We start from the raw sequence: 21,516 nt of genomic DNA, 5'->3' as shown, positions 1-21,516 counted from the left end.
CCACGACCTCCTTTCCCGGTGGTTCTACCTAAGTGCCGCGGGGCAGCAGAGGGCGCTGTGGAGCCAGAGCCGGACTCCGCCCCCAGGGCAGCGTGCCGCGCCCCCGTGACGTATTTCCGCGTCATCTGCCGCCGAGGCGTGCTTCCATTGGCTGTCGGCGCGGCAATAGGGGCGGAGCCGAGTGGGTGTGTGGGAAACGCAGCAGTCCGGGTGGAGGGGCGAGGCTTCCCCCTTCCCCGCCCCTCCTCCGCCCTCCATTCCCTCCCTGGGACGGCTGCGCGGAGCGGCGGGGAGGGCGCCGGCGGCGGCTGTACTTTCCAGGCTGAAGCTGGAGCAGGGCTGTGGCGGTGTCTATCGAACCCTAGGGACCGGTTGACTGAGGAAAAGAGGGAGGGAATCCCGCACTGCCGAGCTGCGCCGCCTGGAAAGTCCTTCGATTCCTTGCGCGCCAAGCCGAGCCCCGGGCGAGTGGGGCGGGGGTCCCCCGAGACCGCCAGCGGCCCCTCGGCGCTGAAGGGACCACGCGGGGCGCGCCCCCCGAAGGCTGCCCCCGGGCCCGTGGCCCCTACTTGGCCCTGCGCGGCGGGCGTGGGGCAGCTCAGAGGGAGGAAGCAAGAGAGGGGCCGCCCTCCCCTCGGAGTTAGAAGCGCCTTCCCGGGTCCAGAATGCCCAAGAAGAAGCCGACGCCCATCCAGCTGAACCCGGCCCCCGACGGCTCCGCGGTTAACGGGACCAGCTCGGCGGAGTAAGTCTGGGTGGGCGGCCAGCGCCGGGCCTGGCTGCGGAGGCCCCTGCTGGGGTATAGGAGCCGAGTCGGGTGTGCGCGGCGCGCGGGGCTCAGCTCGGGTTCGTCACGTACGTCTCGGGCTGGCAGGGGCGCGGAACTCCTGGCTGCCGAGGTATCGGTGACTAAGCAGAGATTGTGCTCCTGACTCAGACCAGTCGGTGGACCCAGGGTGTCCCGATTTTCCTCCTCTGTCGACCCTTGCAGTCATCCTTGATCCCTGGCCATTCACTTTCTCCCCCCCCCCCCCCCCCGCCCCCCACAAGATGAAAACTGTCTGCTCTCCCACCCCTCCCCGGCTGTTTTCCCCAGATCCTAGTCTGTACAGGGGAGAAGGGAGTAGATGTCCTGGAAAGAATTAAGATCGCTTCTGTGTCTTTGAGGCCGGCTTAGGGTATGAAGTGTGGAGTTGGGACTGGTGAGCAGTGTCCTCACCTTTGTGCGTGACACCTGTGGGCCTGGAGTGCCTCGTTGCGGCTGCTCGCTGGCTAGCAGGGGCGTGGGTACACCAATATCCCTGTGGCTTTCCCCTGGCCGACTTCAGGGGCTGAGGGTCCTTGGCCTTCTTCCTGGAAACTATTTGTCTCCAAGGGTGCTGTTTTCTTCTTCTTCAACTGCTTCCTTCATTCATTCATTCATTCATTCATTCATTCATTCATTCATTCATTCATTCAGAAATGCTCCCCACTAGTGTCTCTTCTAGCTTTCCGTACTTTACCATGAGCCCTAAACTCCTGACCTGAGACAGGAACTCAAAGCCAGGAAAACCATACTCAAGGTGCTCCATCCTGCGGCTTCCAGTATGCTCGCAAACCAGCGCTTTATCTCATTAAACAATGATGAGGTTGTGCCATTGGGTGTTTCTGAATTGCCACAACTCGTGTTGAGTCCTGAGTGAGGGACAAGACTGAGGGAGAGAGATCGGACTAGCTGGAGAATTAACCGGAAAATATTTGGTTCTTAATCTTTTATTTGCACACTGGAGATGCATGGAAGCTAGCTGATGAAATGGTGGAGTAGGCCTGAGCCTTCTGCCCTTTGGTGATTTCTATAACCTTCCTTTCTCTCTTTAGATTTTAATAGCCTGGGGACCTTCTGGGTTCGTGGCTCTGTCCATCTCTTTCATGATCACAAGGCCAGTGGTGGACCTGTCATGTGAACTGAGCCAGGTTCCTCAGACCTGCTCCCAGCAGACCCCCTTCAGTACATTACTGTAATGTTGGGGCGCCTGGGTGGCTTAGTCGGGTTAAGCATCCTACTCTTGATTTTAGTTCAGGTCATGATCCCAGGGTCATGGGATGGAGCCCCGCCCTGGGCTCCGCACTGAGCATGGAGCCTGCTTAAGATATTCTGTCTCCCTCTCTCTCCCTGCCCCCGCCCCCCCCCCCCCTCGCCTCCACGTATGCCCCTCCCCCACTGGTGCTTTCTCAAAAAAAAAAAAAAAAAAAACAAAAAAACCTGAAGTGTCTCTTTTGCATAATATTGACTTGTAGAGGTCAGATTCTTTGTAGGCATTTATTCAGACTTCCTGCACAGGATTTTATCCCCTTAAAACAAACTAAAAGTGCCCCAGCACAGGGCAGGGCAAGTTTTGACCACAGTGGCTGGTTGAATGTTGTGGCCTGACCATCCTGCTCCTATTTGATTTGGAGGTGGGTACTGAGTGGAAGTACCTGTTGTCATTCTGTTGTTAATTGTGACACCACAACTGTATTTTTGCCAAGCGGAGGAATCTCATTAAAAGAAAATACAAGGAGGAAAAGAATAAACTACCCTGGAGTTGGTGGCAGAAAAATTTGGTGGGACTGGGAGATTCTCAGCAGCGGTTAAGAGGTTGGACTCTGGGGTCAGGCTAAGGTTGAAGCCTTGGCCCTGTTATTCTGTGGTTTTGTGACCTGGGGCTGGTCTCTCAGTCTCCCGAAGGCTTAGTTTTAGTTTTCTCACCTGCAGAAAATGGAGCTAATTGATAGAACCCACCTATGGTCTTTGTGAAGATCCAGGGAGCTAATAATACATAGTAAACCTTCCATAAATGTTAGCTGCTGCTGGTGTCTTCCTTACTGGGTAATGTTGAGAAAGCTGAAGGAAACTAGAAGGTAATTTCTGTTTGTGGTGGTGGGTATGTATGTTAAGGTGCCTTTGCTTCTGGATAAAGGACTCTCCCAGCGATCGCTTAGGTTTTTGTATCATCTGCATGTACCTCCATGACTCATTGCTGTGTTACAATAGGAGGCATCTCTGTGTAGGCTGCCTGAGACAAACAGGGACTGTTGCCCTACACTTCCTGGCACGAATGGGAGGAAAACTGTACGCACCTTCAGCTTTCACCTTTAAGAGTATTTCTCAAGCAAGGCTGCTGTTCTCGTGATTTCTGTGATTAGACCGGGGCACAGTTTGGAACGCGGTCCTGTCCAGTGACATTAAGGATCTCTTGGTAACTGGCAAGGTTGCTTCTCCTCTGTGGTTGCTTGGCACTTTGGGCTTTACCTCTAACTTAGCACTTAAAGCATTCAGACAGAGCTGGGTTACATGGGACCTGAAGTTTATGCAAGTTGTGGGGGTCCTTGAAGAAAAAGAGGGCACAAATACCTCTTTTGCGAGTTTTGCAGAAATGTCTGAGCATATTGCAAGGGAGCTAAGTGTTAGCATGAAATGAATTGGAAATAAGATATTATTCCCGTTTAAAATGGTTTCCTGGTTCCATTGCAGTTAGAATGAAATCCAGACTCCTGTCGGGCTGTGAGACCAAGTGATTTGCCCACTGGGGCCCCCCACCCCCATCTCTTCGACCACATTTCCTGCCACTCCTTTCTTCCATTCTGCTAGTCTTCTTTCACTTCCTCCTTGGGATGGTCTGTGTTCCCTCCAGGCCCTTGCACATGCTGCTCCCTTTGCCTAGAATGAATCATCGCTTCCTCTGCCCATGCTAGGAAGGAAGCAATCATCATCTCTGCCTCAGTGTCATTTCCTCAGAGGTGTTCACAGACCACCTAATCTCTAAAGGAGGTCACTTTCCCATGTTCGCCAGATTTTTTTTTTTAAGACAGGGCACTTAAAAGAGTGCCTGTCTTTTTTTTCTTTTCTTTTCTTTTCTCCTCCTCCTTCTCCTCCTCCTCCTCCTCCTCCTCCTCCTCCTTCTCCTTCTCCTTCTCCTTCTTCTTTTTTTTTTTAAGTAGCCTCCATGCCCAGTGTGGGCCTCGAACTCACGCCAGACCTCGAGAATAAGAGTTGCATACTCCACTGACTGAGCCCGCTAGTGCCCATCACCTGATTTTTTTTTTTTTTTCTTTAAATGACATTTGTTCACTGTCTCTAACTTTTTTTTACTAGGATGTTTGAAAGATCCCTCTCTTCTGTACACCATAAACTATAAGGTTAGGGCAGCCTTTTCCTGATTCATTGCTCTGTAAGTAGTACATGGAATACGGTAGCTGGCACATATGAAGTGCCAAAATGTTTGAGTAAATCAGTGGGTGACTTAAATTTCTAATATTTGTACAATGTATTTAGCAAACCTTTTTATACTTTTCCGTTTTTTCTTTTGTCTTCCCCTTTGCAGTCATTTCCCCCTCTCCATTTCCTTTTCTTTCACAGGCACCCACTCACCCACTCTACGGTATTGAATGCATGGTCTTATAGTTCCATGTTTTGTTGGGTATGTTTACCTTTGGGAGGTAGATGGCGTTGTTTTGTGTGTTTCTGTGCGTAGAGTGCTGAATGTGACTGTGTTGTTATTCAGCCTTAAAAAAAGGAGATCCTACAATTTGTGACAACGTGGATGTACCTGGAAGATGTTATATTAAATGAAGTAAGCCGGGGCACCTGGGTGGCTCAGTCGGCTGGGCATCCGACTTCGGCTCAGGTCACGATCTCATGGTTTGTGAGTTCGAGCCCCGCGTCTGGCTCTGTACTGACAGTTCGGAGCCTGGAGCCTGCTTCGGATTCTGTGTCTCCCTCTCTCTCTGCCCCTCCCCAACTTGTGCTCTGTCTCTCTGTGTCTCTCAAAAAATAAATAAATGTAAAAAAAAAAAAAATTTAAATGAAATAAGCTGGACACAGAAAAAAAAATTACTGCATGATCTCACTTACGTGTGGGATCTAAAAAAAAAAAATAGAAGCAGAGCAGAGAGATCAGGGATGGGGAGGTGGGGGTGTTGGTCAGAGGGTACGACGTTGCAGTTAAGGGGCGCCTGGGTGGCTGTCAGTTGAGCATCCGACTTGACTCTTGATTTGGGCTGGGGTCATGAGCCCAGGGTCTTGGGATGGAGCCTCACGTTAGAGATTGTCTCTGTCTTTCCTTGGCTCGTGTACTCACACTCTTTCTCTCTCTCTCTCAAAAAAAAAAAAAAAAAAGGGGGAAAAAGTTGCAGTTAACGTAGTATGAATAAGTCTAAAGATCTAGTGTACAGCATGGTGACTATAGTTAATAATACTGTATTGAATACCGGAAATTTGCTAGGATAGTAGATTTCAAGTGCTGTCCTGCGCACAAAAAATGGTAACTGTATAAGGAATATATTTGTTAATTAGCTTGGCTGTAATCATCATTTGTCTATGTGTATCAAATCATCATGTTGTTTACTCTAAGTATATTCAGATTTTATAAAAATTACTATTGTGCTGTAAATGTGCCTCAGTTGGGATAGATTAGGTTACGCCGAGCTAACATACAACCAAAAAATCTTACAGTTTAACACACTTGCAGGTCAGTGGGAGTCTCTGTTCACTGGCTTCCGTTAGGGATCCAGGCTTATGGAGGCACCGTCTCTGAAATACGTTCACATGAGAAGGGCATTTTGTAAACCGCGTTGTCTCCTAAAGTTTTTGTCCAGAAGTGACACGTGTCACTTCTTCCATTTCCTTGGCCAAAGCAAGTCACATGGCCACGCTGGCCTTCAAAGGAAGGGGGGCTTCTGGGAAGGAGGAGAACCAGGAATATTTGAACAGAGTGACCACCCCCAACTTTTGTTCCGGTTTGTCTTTACTTTTTTTTAACCAGATACCGTGTTTCTGACCTCTATTCATGATGCTACGTGATACTATTGACCATTCCTGTGCACATACCACATTTTACTTCCCCTCCTCTGTTGATTCCTCTAGATTTAGACAACTTTGTTTTCAACCTCCGGCTGCATCAAACAGCGCGGTCACGACCATCCTTGTGCACGTCTCCTTTTGGACTCTCGTGAGAGTTTCCTGTGGAATGTACTCAGAAATGGCATTGCTCGGGGTACGTTGGGTCTCCTTCCATGATGAGGCACATCCTTAATCTCTTTCTTTGTTTCTTAAAGAACACTTTTCATTCATGACGAGAACACTGAGCCCCGAGAAGAAATCGCGGCACAGGGCATTTCCCCCAAACCTCACATTTTCACGCAAACCTTGATTTCACACGAGTCCTTTGTACTTCCCGACTTTTTTTTATTTTTTATTTTTTAATTTTTTTAAGTTTACATACAAATTAGTTAGAATATAGTGCAACAGTGATTTCAGGAGTAGATTCCTTAGTGCCCCTCATTTATCCCATCCCCCCTCCCACAACCCTTCCCGTAACCCTTGGTTTATTCTCCATATTTATGAGTCTCTTCTGTTTTGTCCCCCTCCCTGTTTTTATATTATTGTTTGCCTTCCCTTATGTTCATCTGTTTTGTCTCTCAAAGTCCTCATATGAGTCAAGTCATACGATTTTTGTCCCTCTCTGACTAACTTCATTTAGCATAATACCCTCCAGTTCCATCCACGTAGTTGCAAATGGCAAGATTTCATTCTTTTTGATTGCCGAGTAATACTCCGTTGTGTATATATACCACATCTTCTTTATCCATTCATCCATCGATGGACATTTGGGCTCTTTCCATACTTTGGCTATTGTGGATAGTGCTGCTATAAACATGGGGGTGCATGTGTCCCTTCGAAACAGCACACCTGTATTCCTTGGATAAATAATAGTGCAATTCTTGGGTTATAGGGTAGTTCTGTTTTAATTTTTTGAGGAACCTCCATAGTGTTTTCCAGAGTGGCTGCACCAGCTTGCATTCCCAGTGACTTTTTTTTTTAAGTCTATTTATTTTGAGAGAGAGAGAGCGCGTGCGAGCACGTGTAGGGGAGGGGCAGAGAGAGGAGAGAATCCCAAGCAGGCTTAGCACAGAGCCAGATGAGGGACTCAAACTCACGAACCGAACTGTGGGATCATGACCTGAGCCGAAATCAAGAGATGACTCTTAACTGACCAAGTCACCCCGGTGCTCCTGTACTGCCTGACTTTTAGTTTCCTTACCTGTCCAGTGGAGATGATAATGGCTTACAGAATCTTTACCTTAATGGCCTACAAAGGCCCCACCCAGTCAGGTCCTTGGTTTTCTTCCAGTGCCCCCTCTACTCGTGCGCTCCAGCCCACTGTTCTCTGTGCTGTCCCACAGCGGCTTGGGCATAGTCTCAGGTCAGAGCTTTTGCATTTGCCATTCCGTCTAACCTGGGATGCTCTTCTCCCCAAAATGTGCACTGGACGCTTCTTCTCATTTCCTTCAGATCTCTGTACAAATGTCTCTTCACAGAGGTCATCCGTGATCGCTCTGTCTGTAATACAGCACTCCCTTTCCTTCTCTACCCCGTTATGTTGCCTGGTTTTTCTTCAGAGCACTTCCGACTAACATCACACTGTGTGTCAAGTGTTTTTGCGCTCCCCTGCCTCGCTAATACGTAAGCTTCACGAAGGTGGGGGCTTGGCTGTGTTCCTTGCCCAGTGAGGAGAACGTCATCCGGTGTTCAGTAGCGACCTGGTGATGACACAGAGCATGCCTACCTCCCTTGAGGGAGTGTCGTGAAGATTACACAAGGTCGCACGTGTAATAGTGCTCTGAAGGCCATGAGGTGCTGAGCAAACAGGAGGCTGCATTGCTTGGCCTTGGTGGCATCCACAGATTTTGGCCTTTGAACTCTTTCACCGTAACTCTAAAACACTCAGACGTACTTAATTATTACTTATTGTTGCATTCAGGGCATAACTCATGGCATCAGCACTTCTGCCAGGTTTGTAAGGGACACACGTCCGTTAGAATGTGAAGGCCCTTCAGGGTGGGGCCAAGACAGGCTGATGTGCTTTTCGGGGGTCTCTTAGGGCCTTTTCTGGGACTCATTTTGTAGTTGTGAACCTGGATGTGTCTACCGCTCTTAGGCCGCAATAACTGATAACTGGTGCTGTCGTTTGAGAACTTCAGGTGAAGGGTAAGGCCAGCCAAAGCCTGTGTTCTTGGGAAGAACGCTCTCTGCTGTTGTTGCAGCAGATACAGAAAGGGCAAAAAGGTTCATAAAGATGACTTCACCCATGGCCAGGAGATATGTGGGGCCCTTGTTTGGTCATGAACATTTAGAATATTCTCCTTTCGGGGCACCTGGGTGGCTCAGTCAGTTAGACGTCTGACTTCGGCTCAGGTCGTGATCTCATGGTCTGTGGGTTCAAGCTCCGCGTCAGTTTCTGTGCCGACAGCTCGGAGCTTGGAGCCTGCTGCTTCAGATTCATGTCTCCCTCTCTCTCTATCCCGCCCCTGCTTGTACTCTCTCTCTCAAAAATAAGTAAACATTAAAAAAATCTATTAAAAAAAAGAATATTCTTACTTTCACTTCTGCATCTTTGCAAGAAAGGCAGAGGATACTTTAGTAGAGTAGCTGTTGGCCTTGCCTTACCCATCTGGTTTGATTTTTCTCTTTCCCAGTTTCACCTGTTGTGATCCACACTGACCCCTTTACTGGCCTCCCTTTGCTCCAGCATACTGCTTCCTACCTCTGTCTGTTCTTCCTTGCATGGTTTCCTTTGTCTGGAATGCCTTCCTCCGCTTTCCTACATGATCTTATTTTATTTTATTTTCTCTGTGTCACCACGCTTTAGCTTCTGTGAGGGCAGGGACCGTGACTTTCTTGTGTACCGCTGTTTCCCTGGCATAGAGCAGACTGTCTGGAATGAATGAATCCTGCCCATCTTTCAAGACCTGGCATAAATCTCATCTCCCACGTAGTGTTTTCTGAGTAACTCCATGCTACTTTAGGACTTGGCTTCGAGACTTAGTTATATCACTTCTTAATTGTTGATCTCGGCCATGTCATTTAACTTCCCTGAGCTTCCGTTTTCCTTGTGAGTAAAGCGAGGATGATAATATAACAAACCTGTGAGGGAAGGAGAGCAGGTGAGCATCATTTGAAATAACGCATGTGAGGGGCGCCTGGGTGGCGCAGTCAGTTAAGCGTCCGACTTCAGCCAGGTCACGATCTCACGGTCCGTGAGTTCGAGCCCCACGTCAGGCTCTGGGCTGATGGCTTGGAGCCTGGAGCCTGTTTCTGATTCTGTGTCTCCCTCTCTCTCTGCCCCTCCCCCGTTCATGCTCTGTCTCTCTCTGTCCCAAAAATAAATAAAAAACGTTGAAATAACGCATGTGAAAGCACTTCGCATGCTGTTCAAAGGGGAAGTGTTGTTAATGATGCCACTTTGATTTCTTCCTTCTCAAAAAGCTGTTCTCTTTTGCTCTTAATACCAGATTACAAATGTTGATAAATCATGTTGATTTGGACATTTTATATGCTGCCTGTCTTAAAATCTAAACCAAACCACAGGGCGCCTGGGTGGCCCAGTCGGTTGAACGTCCAACGTTGGCTCAGGTCATGATCTCGCAATTTGTGGGTTCTAGTCCTGCATCGGGCCCTGTGCTGATGGCTCAGAGCCTAGAGCCTGCTCCGGATTCTGTGTCTCCCTCTCTCGCTGCCCCTCCCCCATTTGTGCTCTGTCTCTGTCTCTCAAAAATAAACATTAAAAAAATTTTTTTTTAAATCTGAGTCAAACCTGTATCTAATCAAGCCTGAGACCCAACTTCCTGTTTACAGTAAATGCAGGGACAGAGGAACAAGTTAAATGACACCAGGAGGAAACAATCAGACAAATCCAGGATGTGGAACATTCTCTATGACAACTGACCCAGTTTCTTTAGAAAGTCAGTGTCACAGGCAAAAGTCAGGGAGGGGGGGAGTGGTGTGGTTTTAGAATAACGGACTTAAGGGGACATGCTAACCAAATGTAATGCATGAACCTTGGGTGGATACTGCTTCAAAAATGAAATAGCTATAAAATGTATTCTTGGGACAATTTGGGAAATTTGAATAGAGAATTATTAATTTTTTAGATGTATTATGATTATGTAGGAGAAAGTTGTTATTCATAGGTGATGCATGAAACTTACTTGAAATGATTCAGGAAAGGGGTGCCTGAGTGGATCAGTCGGTTAAGCGTCTGATGTCAGCTCAGGTCATGATCTCACGATTCGTGGGTTTGAGCCTTGCGTAGGGCTCTGGGTTGACAGCTCAGAGCCTGGAGCCTGCTTTGGATTCTGTATCTCTTTCTCTCTCTCTCTTTTTCTGCCCCTCCCTCACTTGTGCTCTCTGTCTCTCTCAAAAATAAATACATAAACATTAAAAAAAAAAAAGGGTTCAGGAAAAAAAATATGCATGCACACATAGTAGATGAGGCAAATGAGGCAAAATGTTCTCAGTTGGTTAGTTGGTTAGTTTATGAGTTTCCCTTTTATTCTTTCCATCTTTCTGTATGTTTCAAAAAGTTCCTAATACATAATTTAAAAGTACCCAAAGAACAAAATTCATCCTGAGTCTTAATGCCCTTTTTAATGTTAATTCACATTTTCTCTTTCCTCTTTTGTACTTCTGGTCTATATTGTGTAATAAACATCGCGTTAAATGCAATATCATTTTAAAACCATAATGTTTTTTTATTCACTAATTAAGTGTTTTTTCTATGTCTCTTTTCCCTCAACTTGATTAGGGACCATACCTTTTTAGACCCCTGGGTCTGTAACACTGTTGATACAGCAAATCATTGGTAGATTGGACAAAACCAAAATAATGTTTAAACAAAGAAATCAACAACAACAAAAAACCATCTTGCTAGCTTTCCTTTGTATGTATGAGTTGGTAGTATTTCCACAGCCTCCCCAGGAAGCACAGGTTAAGCCGTGGTGAATGTTTTTGACATGTTGAGAAAACAAACCCAGAGAACCCACAGGCTGGGCAGAAAGGAAGGTTGAGCCTGAAAAGAAAGCTGAAGGTCCCAATTTTGTCTATGTTGTTTCCTTCCAGAAGCTGCTAGTTTTGGAACATCATGTTATTGTCTTACTGCCTCTTGTGTCTTCACTTCATGTCCTGTGCCCTCGTTCTGTTACCTGAAATCCCATGCGAGCCATTCGTTTGGAGGCTCCTGTACCTGTTTGCTAAGTTAACTCCTCCGAGGATGAATGGTGTTTTGTTTTGAAATAGCAGGTGTTCGTTCTCTGGATCCTGGTGCAGGGCAGACTGTGGAAAATGTTGATCCTGCCTCGAATTTCTCATTGTAGCTCCCAGGGGCATCCTGCTTTGATGTCAGCAGGGGAGTCAGGTTAAGAAGAGGTTACACAGGGGTTAAGAAAAAGTGGACAAGGGTGGTGTGGCCTCTTCGCCCCCAACCCTCCTCTTTTTTTGAATATTTGCCTGTTTTAGTAGAACTTTAAAAAATTTTTTGAATGTAAAAACACCTTTTGAAAAAGGAAACTACAGACATTAAGTTTTCTAGTGTAACTTTTTGGTGATTCGATTATTTACATGGTTGTGATCAGTGGATGTGTCCTCTCCACCCCCCTCGGTTTTACACATAGACATAATTCTCCTGCTTGTCATTTTTTGCCCGAAGGGTAGAATTTGATTGGGTCTGGCTTTATAAATGATACTTTCTTTTTTTTTTTTAATTTTTTTTTAACGTTTATTATTTTTTTTCAACGTTTTTTTTTTTTATTTATTTTTGGGACAGAGAGAGACAGAGCATGAACGGGGGAGGGGCAGAGAGAGAGGGAGACACAGAATCGGAAACAGGCTCCAGGCTCCGAGCCATCAGCCCAGAGCCCGATGCGGGGCTCGAACTCACGGACCGCGAGATCGTGACCTGGCTGAAGTCGGTCGCTTAACCGACGGCGCCACCCAGGCGCCCCTAACGTTTATTTATTTTTGAGACAGAGAGAGACAGAGCATGAACAGGGGAGGGGCAGAGAGAGAGGGAGAAACAGAATCTGAAACAGGCTCCAGGCTCTGAGCGGTCAGCACAGAGCCCGACGTGGGGCTCGAACTCACGGACCATGAGATCATGACCTGAGCCGAAGTCGGACGCTTAACCGACCGAGCCACCCAGGCGCCCCTATAAATGATACTTTCATTGATTATTTAGGTGGCTTCCAGATTTTTATTAGGTACTGATGGTCTTGTGTTTTGAACCAATTTATTCTGCTTTTAGATTAATTTACACACCAAATCAGAGGCGACGAACCATGTTACTGCTGTTAGGTGTTTAGAGAATATGTTCCAAAAAAAGATGCAACCAATTATATTTCAACTGTTTTCTTAAACCTCAGGAAGGTTTTTTTGTTGCTGTTGTTGTTTTGTTAAATTTAGTGATTTTTGATAGTTTAATAGGCACTAAAGGGCTCCTTTGAAGGTCAGTCTGCTTTATTTTAGGTGCTAGTGGGCCATATTTTTGAAATGGGATTATTTTCTGTATTTCATCAATTCCATTTAAGCTATATTTATTGAATGCTTAATGTAACCCACTGTCCTCTCGAAGCTGTAGGTAGTTGAGTAAGATTGCCTTTGCCTCCAGGGATTTGAAAATCTCCTAGGAGGAGAGGGAGAGGTAGAGGGAGAGGTAGCAGGGGCCCAAGAGGAAGGACACAAATGGCTGCAGAGTAAGAAAAGTGCCCTGATGTACAAAGAAAGTACTGTCAGAGCTCGCTGAGAAGAGGAAGATGGCACATCGAGCCTTCACGGAAGAGATGACATTTGAGCCGGGTCTTGAAGGATGGCTAGGATTTCCATGGGAATGGTGGGGGGGGGGGGGGCAGGGCATGGCAGGAAGAGCCGCTCCACATAAGTGGGAAAGCCTGGGATGCCTGGAGGAGCCGGCAAGGAGTTGAGCGTGCTGGGTGCATAGGCGCGGGTCGTGGGAGATGAAGCTGGAGAGGTAGGGGGGCCGCTTTGGTGGCACCAGCTAGACATTTTGAAAGGCTGCGTGCAAACTTTTCTTCTCTGGTGATTTCTTGATAGATTCATCTAAATAGTTATTATGTTGCTTTGTATTTTATTTGTTCATTCATGTCTTCCATTAACCTCTGCACAGTTACTTGTCTTGTGGTTTGTTGGGGTCAGTGTGCTTTTTGTATTTTAAAGTTTTATCAGTTATGTGGCTACTACATTGTCCCACTGGGATGTTTTCCTTTTATGTTGCGTTCAGAAAACATTTTTGGTTTTTTTTTGTCTTTGGAAACATGTCTTTTGTGTGGGATAGCCTACTTTCTTTTAGTATTTGGACATATCTCGTCACAACTTCGCAGGAACGTGTGGCTTCTTTTGCTTACAGCCTTTTTTCTCTTTTATATGGCTAATTCCGTCCCATCTGGGATTTATTAATGTGTTTGATGGGAGGAATGGGCCTAATTGTTGAGTTCCAGTATCTTACTAGAGTTTGTTAAGTTTATCTACCTATCTGTTGTATTTTCCGGTTTACTTTTATTTGGTCTTTATGGTATTTCGGTGTATTTCTAAAATTTCCTGGTAACTCTTATGTAGTTTTGATAGTCTTTTTTTTTTTTTTTTTAATTTGGTAGGGTTAATGGAAACTTAAGATTTTTTTTAAAGATTTTTAAGTAATGTCTATGCCCAGTGTGTGGCTTGAACTCACAACCTTGAGATCAAGAGGCACATGCTCTACTGACTGAGCTAGCCAGGCATCCTTAATGAAAACTTGAGAAACTTTCATGGTGTACCTCTCCATTTATTAATGTCTCCTCTTTCTTCTATTGTGCTGTTAGTTCCTTCTGAATAATTCTGTTGTGTCCTGAGTTAATATTTCAAAGAGTTAACATTTTGTTGCCGTTATGGTTGAACGTTTTTAAATTTGTATTTGCCATCTTGACCATGGTTTGAGTTGTATGAATTGTTTATATCCTGCGGCTTTGTTAAATTCAATTATATCTAGTAACTTAAAAATTTTTTTTTTACTGTTCGTTCATTTTTTGAGAGAGTGTGCGCAAGCAAGCAGAGGAGGGGCAGAGAGAGCGGGAGACACAGAATCTGAGACGGGCTTCAGGCTCTGAGCTGTCAGCACAGAGCCCAACGCGGGACTTGAACTCACAGACTGTGAAATCATGACCTGAGCTGAAGTCGGCTGCTTAAGCGACTGAGCCACCTAGGTGCCCCCTATATCTAGTGACTTTTGGATTGAATATAAATGCATTTCTGGATTTACTAGTGTCATCTTCAAAACATAACTTATTTTTTCCTCTGAACACCTCTGTATTTTATATCCATCTTTCATCGCTCTCAAAAGCAGTTCTTATGTCCCAGGGGAATACCATTAACTATAATGACGCTTCCCAAGGACCTTCTGGGCAAGGAACATTTCTGCTCTTTCCAAGGAGCCATGAAAATAGGAAGCAGCTGCCTAGCTTTATAGAAGCAGAGCCTGTTCGGGGTGGATGGGACCTTGCATATCCTCTAGCCTCCTCCCTGCATTTGGGAGATGAAACCAGACCCAGAGGGGAGAAGGAACTTGCTGGGAGTTTACACAGCTGGAGTGGAGGAGGTGGTTTTCAGGCTTAGATTTTCTTATGGTGTATATATTACATATTTTCATTTGGGATACTTGGTTGGAAAATTTTCTAGGTTTATCCAGCACCAAATTTTGGTAACTTTATCCAGTATCCTAAATAAATTTTTTTAAACTAATAATCTGCATTTTTTTCAAGTAATCTGAAGTTCTTGAACAGGCGGCCCTCTATATCACCACTCTCTTAGGTGTTTGAGTGAAAAGGGAATAAGGAAATGAGGAGAGGAAAGGGTATTTTAGTCCAGGATCCTTAGTAGGAGGGCCTATTTTTAAGCTTCATAATGTCAGTTTTAAAAGCAGTGGTTTTCAAAATAACCACAGACAAAAGTCCCCTTGAAATGAATGCCTTTCTGGAATTGACCTATTTTGAGTTTAACTGTTACCACGAAAGGTTCAGTGTCTTGAATGCTCTTAAATGCATTTACTTTTCAGACAAAGTCGAACAGTGAGTTGAGTGAACGATCTACATGGGTTCCAGATTCAGGTTAAGTATAGAAGTATGGGAAGGTGGGGCGCCTGGGTGGCGCAGTCGGTTAAGCGTCCGACTTCAGCCAGGTCACGATCTCGCGGTCCGGTATGTGAGTTCGAGCCCCGCGTCAGGCTCTGGGCTGATGGCTCGGAGCCTGGAGCCTGTTTCCGATTCTGTGTCTCCCTCTCTCTCTGCCCCTCCCCCGTTCATGCTCTGTCTCTCTCTGTCCCAAAAATAAAAAAATAAAAAAAACGTTGAAAAAAAAAAAGTATGGGAAGGTGGAAGAAGACTGGACTAGCTGGTTATAATGTACTTATAGGTTTGTCTGGATCCAGGTTAATTGTATTCCTTCATTGAGTTTTAACTTACATTTCCAGGTTAGTTTTAAAAAACTAGACCTTCACCACATTTGAGAGTCCACAGTTATTTGCCCCATTTGATTTCAGACTGTCCTTGAGTAAACAGTCCTTCAAGACTGTTGGGCCTGTCGGGGCAGGGGTGGGGTTGGGGGGAGGCGCTCAGAAGTTAGCAGGAATTCCAAGCTAACTGGAAACCTTTTGTCTAATGGGTTACTCAAATCCAGAGTGAAATCCTACCAGAATGTCAGTCTGTATTTCAGCTTCTTCCCCGGCCCCCCCCCCCCCAGCCCCCGACAGGAAGAAGACAGCAGCTTAACATTCCAGTAATTATTATTAATAGAAAATTTAGGGCCCCCTGGGTGGCTCAGTTGATTAAGCACCTGATTCTCGATTTTGGCTCAGGTCATGATCTCGCAATTTAAGAGTTCTAACCCTGTGTTGGGCTCTGTGCTGAGTGCGGAGCCTGCTTGGGATTCTCTCTCACCCTCTCCCTCTGTGCATCTTCCGCTTGTGCTCGCTCACTCTCTCTCAAAATAAATAAAGTTAAAAGAAGAAGAAGAAAAGTTATCCTACTTCTCTTAGCCATTCATTTATGTCCACTGTAAGACTTGGTCACTGGAGCTGTGGACAGGTTCCATTTACCAGAGGATGGACCAGTGGAACACTTGGAACAGGCTTTTAACACATTGTATTAATTTTTAGAGACTGGGTGCCTGGCTGGCTCAGTCGGTAGAGCATGTGACTCTCGATCTTGAGGTTGTAGGCTCGAGTCCCACTTTGGGTGTAGAAATTACTTAAAATCTTAAATCTAGATAGGGACTGCAACAGTTTTTATTGTTTTATTGGAACATTCCTCCTAAAACATAGTCTCTTTTGCCTTGTTTTATTTTGGTAACTAAACTAATGCTGGGTTAGCCATAAGTGTAGCTTGTTGCATTTCTATTTCTGCATATTCTGAATCACTGAGCAATTACAAAATGAAAGGTTATCTGCAAGCATTTCCAAATAAAGAAGCCATAAAATATTAGGGGAAGTCAAGGGGAGAGTTCAGGAGGGAAGTACCAGAAACCACCAACAGGTGTTCGGGTGGCACTGGACAGAATGTCAGCTTGGTATGCGATCATGGGGACGAGTTTTGTGAATTCCTGAATGCTCGTGTGAGGTGGAGGGGACACAGGGTAAGAGGAAGTCAGCAGTTCCGGAGGCACAGAGGACTTGGCTTCCTGGCTCACCCACAGCTGAGGACCCGAATCAATTCCGGAGCAGGTTGCATTCTCCACAGACAGGGGCTGCATCTGTAGGAGCACGGCTGTTGATGCGTGGGGTAATAATTAAGTCCCGGCCCTTGATCAGGACGGGACAGGTGAAGTCAGAAGACCTGTGAAATTGTATCCCTGAAGGACATGATAACTGGAAAAATAACTACCGTTTGTTGAGAGCCTCTCTGTTCTATTTACGTGCATTATCTTGAATTTGCACTAAAATTCTGCAAGAAAGGTCCTAATATTCTGTTGTCCAAATAAGGAGAATGAAGTTCAGGGAAATGAAGTAATTTGCAGAAGGTTGCACAGCTAGAAAGTGGTGGGATTAAGTTTAGAACCCAGGTCTGGCCTCCTCTGACATCCATGTTTTTCCCCACACAGCTGTTCAAAGATTATGTAAAATGCTAGAGGTCTATGAAAAAAATTTTTCTAAAGTAAGTTCTCTGCCCAACGTGGGGCTTGAACTCAAAACTCTGAGATCGAGTTGCATGCTCTACTGACTGAGCCAGCCAGGTGCTCATCTAGGGGCCTTTTTAGAGTTTCACTCTGCAGAACTGTAGCCACTAGCCACATATAACTATTTAAATTTCAATTTACCAAAATTCAGTAAAGTTTAAAAAAATAAAAATTAGCTCCTAAGCTGCACAAGCCACACTTCAAGGGCCTGAGGCTGCATGTGACTAATGGCTGCTGTATCGGAGAGCACAGATGAAAACATTTCCATCATTGCAGAAAATTCTCTTAGTGCCTAGAGGCCATCCAATTTTACCCTTGTATTAATTTATTTTTGCCCCTTACTTTGTGAAGGAGAAAATGAGGGACAAAGGAAGGAAGTAACCTGTTCAGTGTCCTAGGTCTGGTTAATCCAGTCCTTTGGACTGGTTGCCTGGTGGCTTTCCCCTGGTCCACACTCTTCTTTGAAAACGATTAACAGGGGTGCCTGGCTGGCTCAGTGGGTTGAGCATCAGACTTTGGCTCAGGTCGTAGTCTCGGGGTTCATGAGCTCGAGCCCTGCCTCTGGCCCGCCGCTGTCAGCGTGGAGCTGGCTTCAGATCCTCTGTCCCCCTCCCTTCCTCTCTCCTGCTCATGTTCTCTTTCTCAAAAATAAACGAACATGAAAAAAAAACCGAACAATTAACAGACTGAAAATGAGTGCCTGTTCTACTCTCCTAGCCTTGCCTGGCCTTGTAAACTAGATTCTTCTCCCAGAGTGCAGCTCTGTGTCGTCCCAAGTTCAAAGGGCATGTTCGGATTGGTTGCCCCTAGGAAAACGAGAGACCTTTGTTGGAAAGGAATTCCATGCTTGATGTATGAAACAGCACTTTGATTCCCCCCCTGGTGGGTTGTCTGCCTTCCTACCACTTTGTAATTGAACTTGCAGCTGCTAGCCATTTGTCTTCCAATCAAGGCCAACTTCAAAATAGTTCAAATGACAGAGGTATGTATACTTTGAATAGAAGCAGCTGCTTGTTATTTGCTGTTGATTCGAATGGCTTTTGTGTTAGGGTCAGATAGTTTAGATTATGACTCAAATTACAATAGGTTTCAAACTTGGGTGTTAAGATTCAAATGTGTTAACGTTCATTTAACTGATACATATTATATACCTAATATATAGCAGCACTGAGCTGAGGGATGGATGAAATGGACTTGTGCTAAAAATTGACAAAGATGCCAACGTTATGGGTGAATCTAATACATTTTAAATTCTTGTCTGAATTTTATTATTGGCGCTTGCCGCCCATGTATTAACCTATTTGGTCCTGCACTTCACTAAAAGCTCCAGTTTGGATCATTGCTTTGAAGTAAAGTGAAGAATCATGTGCAAATGTCCTTTTAGTGGATGTTATTAAAGACATTTAAATTATACACTCCAGTGTCTAAATGACAGTCTAAAGTGCATGTGTGTGTGTTTGGAGGGCGGGCACGTGGGAGCAAAAAGGAGGCATTGTACCAGGGTAATATTTTTAGGAAGCCTAAATGCGATATTTGATTTCAGTGATTTCAATGACATAGTCATTGGTTTAGAAAGTTATCTTTTGGAAACAAATAAGTTTGGTTTTTTTTTCCCCTAAAGAAATGGAAAAGTCACATGCATGAGTATGGTCAGAGATTAAAAACAGAAGTTGAAATGATGGCAGCGTACCCAGAAAAGTGCCTGTCTTCTGAGAGGGCAAAGGCAAAGGTGGACAGGACGTTGAAGATGGTGGAGACAGCTGGAAGGGGTACCCGGGAGCCCTGATCTCTGGTCTTTCTTTAAGTGCCTGAGGTGGTGTGGTGGTGGTGGTGTTGGGGGAGGGTGTGGGCAGAGCACCCAGTCGACTCCTTGTATTGTTTTATTGAGTTGGGTCTAATTTCCAAAAGGTTGGGGATGGGTTTATATGAGGGTTTTGGAGTCAACAGGCCCAGAGGCAGGGTGGTCTGAGGAGGACCTACTGTTTCACTCTGGGAGTTTTGGATTCTAACAGCACAGCGAAGAGCCCAGCTTCCCAATCAGGTTGTAATTGTTTCTGCCTCTACAGGTGTCTCATTTGAATCCAGAAATTAACCCTTCTTCCAGAGGGGTCTGAAAGGCTGCAGGCTTCAGAATCCTCAGGCTGCAGTGCTTTTGAATAACTGCCTTGTGTAGAGGGAAAGTGTGAGATCTCAGCTCCTTCCCTGGTACAGCTGTTAACTCACCATGTGACCACCCTGTGCCTGCTTCTCTGCAAAGCGGGGTGATGGTATTGCCTTCCTACCTTTCAGGGTTTATATAATGAGCTCCGTATAATCGTATAGGTTACCCCTTGGGCACACTTGCAAACTCACGGTAGGTATTAAGTAGATGCCATTTTATTATTGAAAGGAATCTGTTGCAATCTCCCTTTTGGCAGATAAAGAATCCAGGACTGCAAAGAAGGGTTAAAAGGTTGTCACACAGTAGGTTCTGCTGTGAATGTGACTTAAAAAAAATTTTTTTTTCATGTTTATTTTATAATTTTTTTTTTTTTAACGTTTATTTATTTTTGAGACAGAGAGAGACAGAGCATGAACGGGGGAGGGTCAGAGAGAGAGGGAGACACAGAATCCGAAACAGGCTCCAGGCTCTGAGCGGTCAGCACAGAGCCCGACGTGGGGCTCGAACTCACGGACCATGAGATCATGACCTGAGCCGAAGTCGGACGCTTAACCGACTGAGCCACCCAGGCGCCCCTCATGTTTATTTTAGAGAGAAAGAGAGAGACAGAGACAGTGTGTGAGTGGGGGAGGGGCAGAGACAGAGGGAGACACAGAATCCCAAATAGGCTCCAGGCTCGGAGCTATCAGCACCGAGCCCGACACAGGGCTCGAACTCACGAACTGCGAGTTCATGACCTGGGCCGAAGTTGGACACTTAATCGACTGAGTCACCCATGAGCCCCAAATGTGACTTTTGAGTAAGCATGGCCTGGAGAACATGTGATACGGGGGAAAGGTTTTGTTGGAGCCGACATATGTGGATTTGAATCCTGACCCCGCCTGTTATTCCTTTGAATGATCTTGTGCAACTTCTTTCACATTCTTGAGTCTGTTTGCACATCTGTAAAATGGGCATAGTAACACCTACCCAGCAGAAAGGATTCATAGACACTCTGTGTGTAAACTGCTTTTTATGATTAACAAGACTCCTGATAAGGGCTAGGGCTAGATTCCCTGCCAGGGTGCCTTATTCTCTATCAGGTGAGAAGGAGAGAAAGTTCTCACCTTCCGAAACACTTCCCATAATGGGACTCTTCAGCTATTCTTTATCTAGGCAGATAGAATAGAGACAATGCTGGCATATTTGCAATGTGGGGGATGTGCAGGAAGTATTTTCAGTGAAACAGGAAGCTGCAAAAGGTGCGTAGGAAGCAACTGCCACTCAGTACATCCCAGTACAGACTCCTCCCAGCTTCTCCAAGGACCACCATCTATATGACAGGTACCACCCTGGAAGTTGGCTTTCTTCTCCCAAGAGTTTAAAGAGGATTTCCTGGGCCGAATGTGCTCGTGTGTGTGTGTGTGTGTGTGTGTGTGTGTGTGTGTGTGTAGTAATAGGGAGGGGTAGGCCCTGACATACATAAAGGGAAGGTAACACTTTGTTCTTCAAGCCAGATGTTTGCAGGGGGGGTTCTGCTCTAGGTGACGTTTGGGTTTCACTTTTTCATGGTTCATCCAGATGTCTTCCCCAGTGGGTCCTGGCCTTTGCTCAGACTGTCTTCTGGGGATTCCCTTCTCTACCTTTCAATCCATGTTGGAATCCTAATCTTGTGTTAAAGCTCAATTTGTAGGTTGCCTTTTGTGTAAATCTGTCACAGACCTGGCCTCCACCCCACTCTAGGCAGTGGTCGTCTTTCCACCTTCCAGGGCACTCTGCCTGGCCCATCATGCTTTGGTTGTTTGTGTAACTCCTGTCCAGTTGGACTGAAATTGGGGAAACCTGGGACTGGGTCTTTTCATCTTTATCTCCAGCGCATAGCGTATTCCTTAGCATTTGGTTTGGTGAAATTTTGCTGATGACTAAGCCCTGACATGGCAGTAAAGGAAGAGGGCAGAAGATACACCTCTCCAAAGGTCAAGGCTCCGCTAATCCCTGCAGAGTCCGACTTTGACTTATTTTGATTATTTTCAGTTTAATATTTTGACACAAGAGGGTCACAGTGTTGGTGGTAATCATAGCATTTGTTCTGTGAGGCTTTGTATACTCTTCATTGGTTGTTTTTTGTTTTGTTTTTTTAAAGTAATCTCTGTGTCCAGCGTGGGGCTTAATTCATGACTCCAGGATCAAGAGTCGTATGCTCTACTGAGCCAGCCAGGTGCCCCTACTCCTCATTGTTTTTAGATCTGTTTGTTTCCTTATTCAACCACATGAGGCATGTGGGTTGTGTGTTATCTTTACTCAAGAGATAGGAAACTGATCTTGGTTAAGGGTCTTGTCTATGTCACACCAGCACCTAAGAGTG

At 45.6% G+C, this 21,516-nt stretch overlaps 1 protein-coding gene across 2 annotated transcripts in view; it reads left to right on the top strand.

The window, feature by feature from the left end:
* The first annotated feature begins 205 nt into the window (after positions 1-205).
* MAP2K1 (mitogen-activated protein kinase kinase 1) overlaps positions 206-21,516 on the top strand; it is an 80,607-nt gene continuing 59,296 nt past the window's right edge. Inside the window, exon 1 of one of the 2 annotated variants that reach the window (XM_058737299.1) lies at positions 206-745. In XM_058737299.1, coding sequence (XP_058593282.1) covers positions 666-745 — 80 coding nt within the window. In that variant the 5' untranslated portion in view covers positions 206-665. Of the gene's footprint in view, positions 746-12,792; positions 12,822-21,516 lie in introns of those variants that run through there. The other variant, XM_058737300.1, reaches the window with a different exon arrangement.

This window comes from Neofelis nebulosa, chromosome 7, assembly GCF_028018385.1.
Source record: "Neofelis nebulosa isolate mNeoNeb1 chromosome 7, mNeoNeb1.pri, whole genome shotgun sequence".
Taxonomy (NCBI): domain Eukaryota; kingdom Metazoa; phylum Chordata; class Mammalia; order Carnivora; family Felidae; genus Neofelis; species Neofelis nebulosa.
This window is presented reverse-complemented; position numbering and strand designations above follow the sequence as displayed.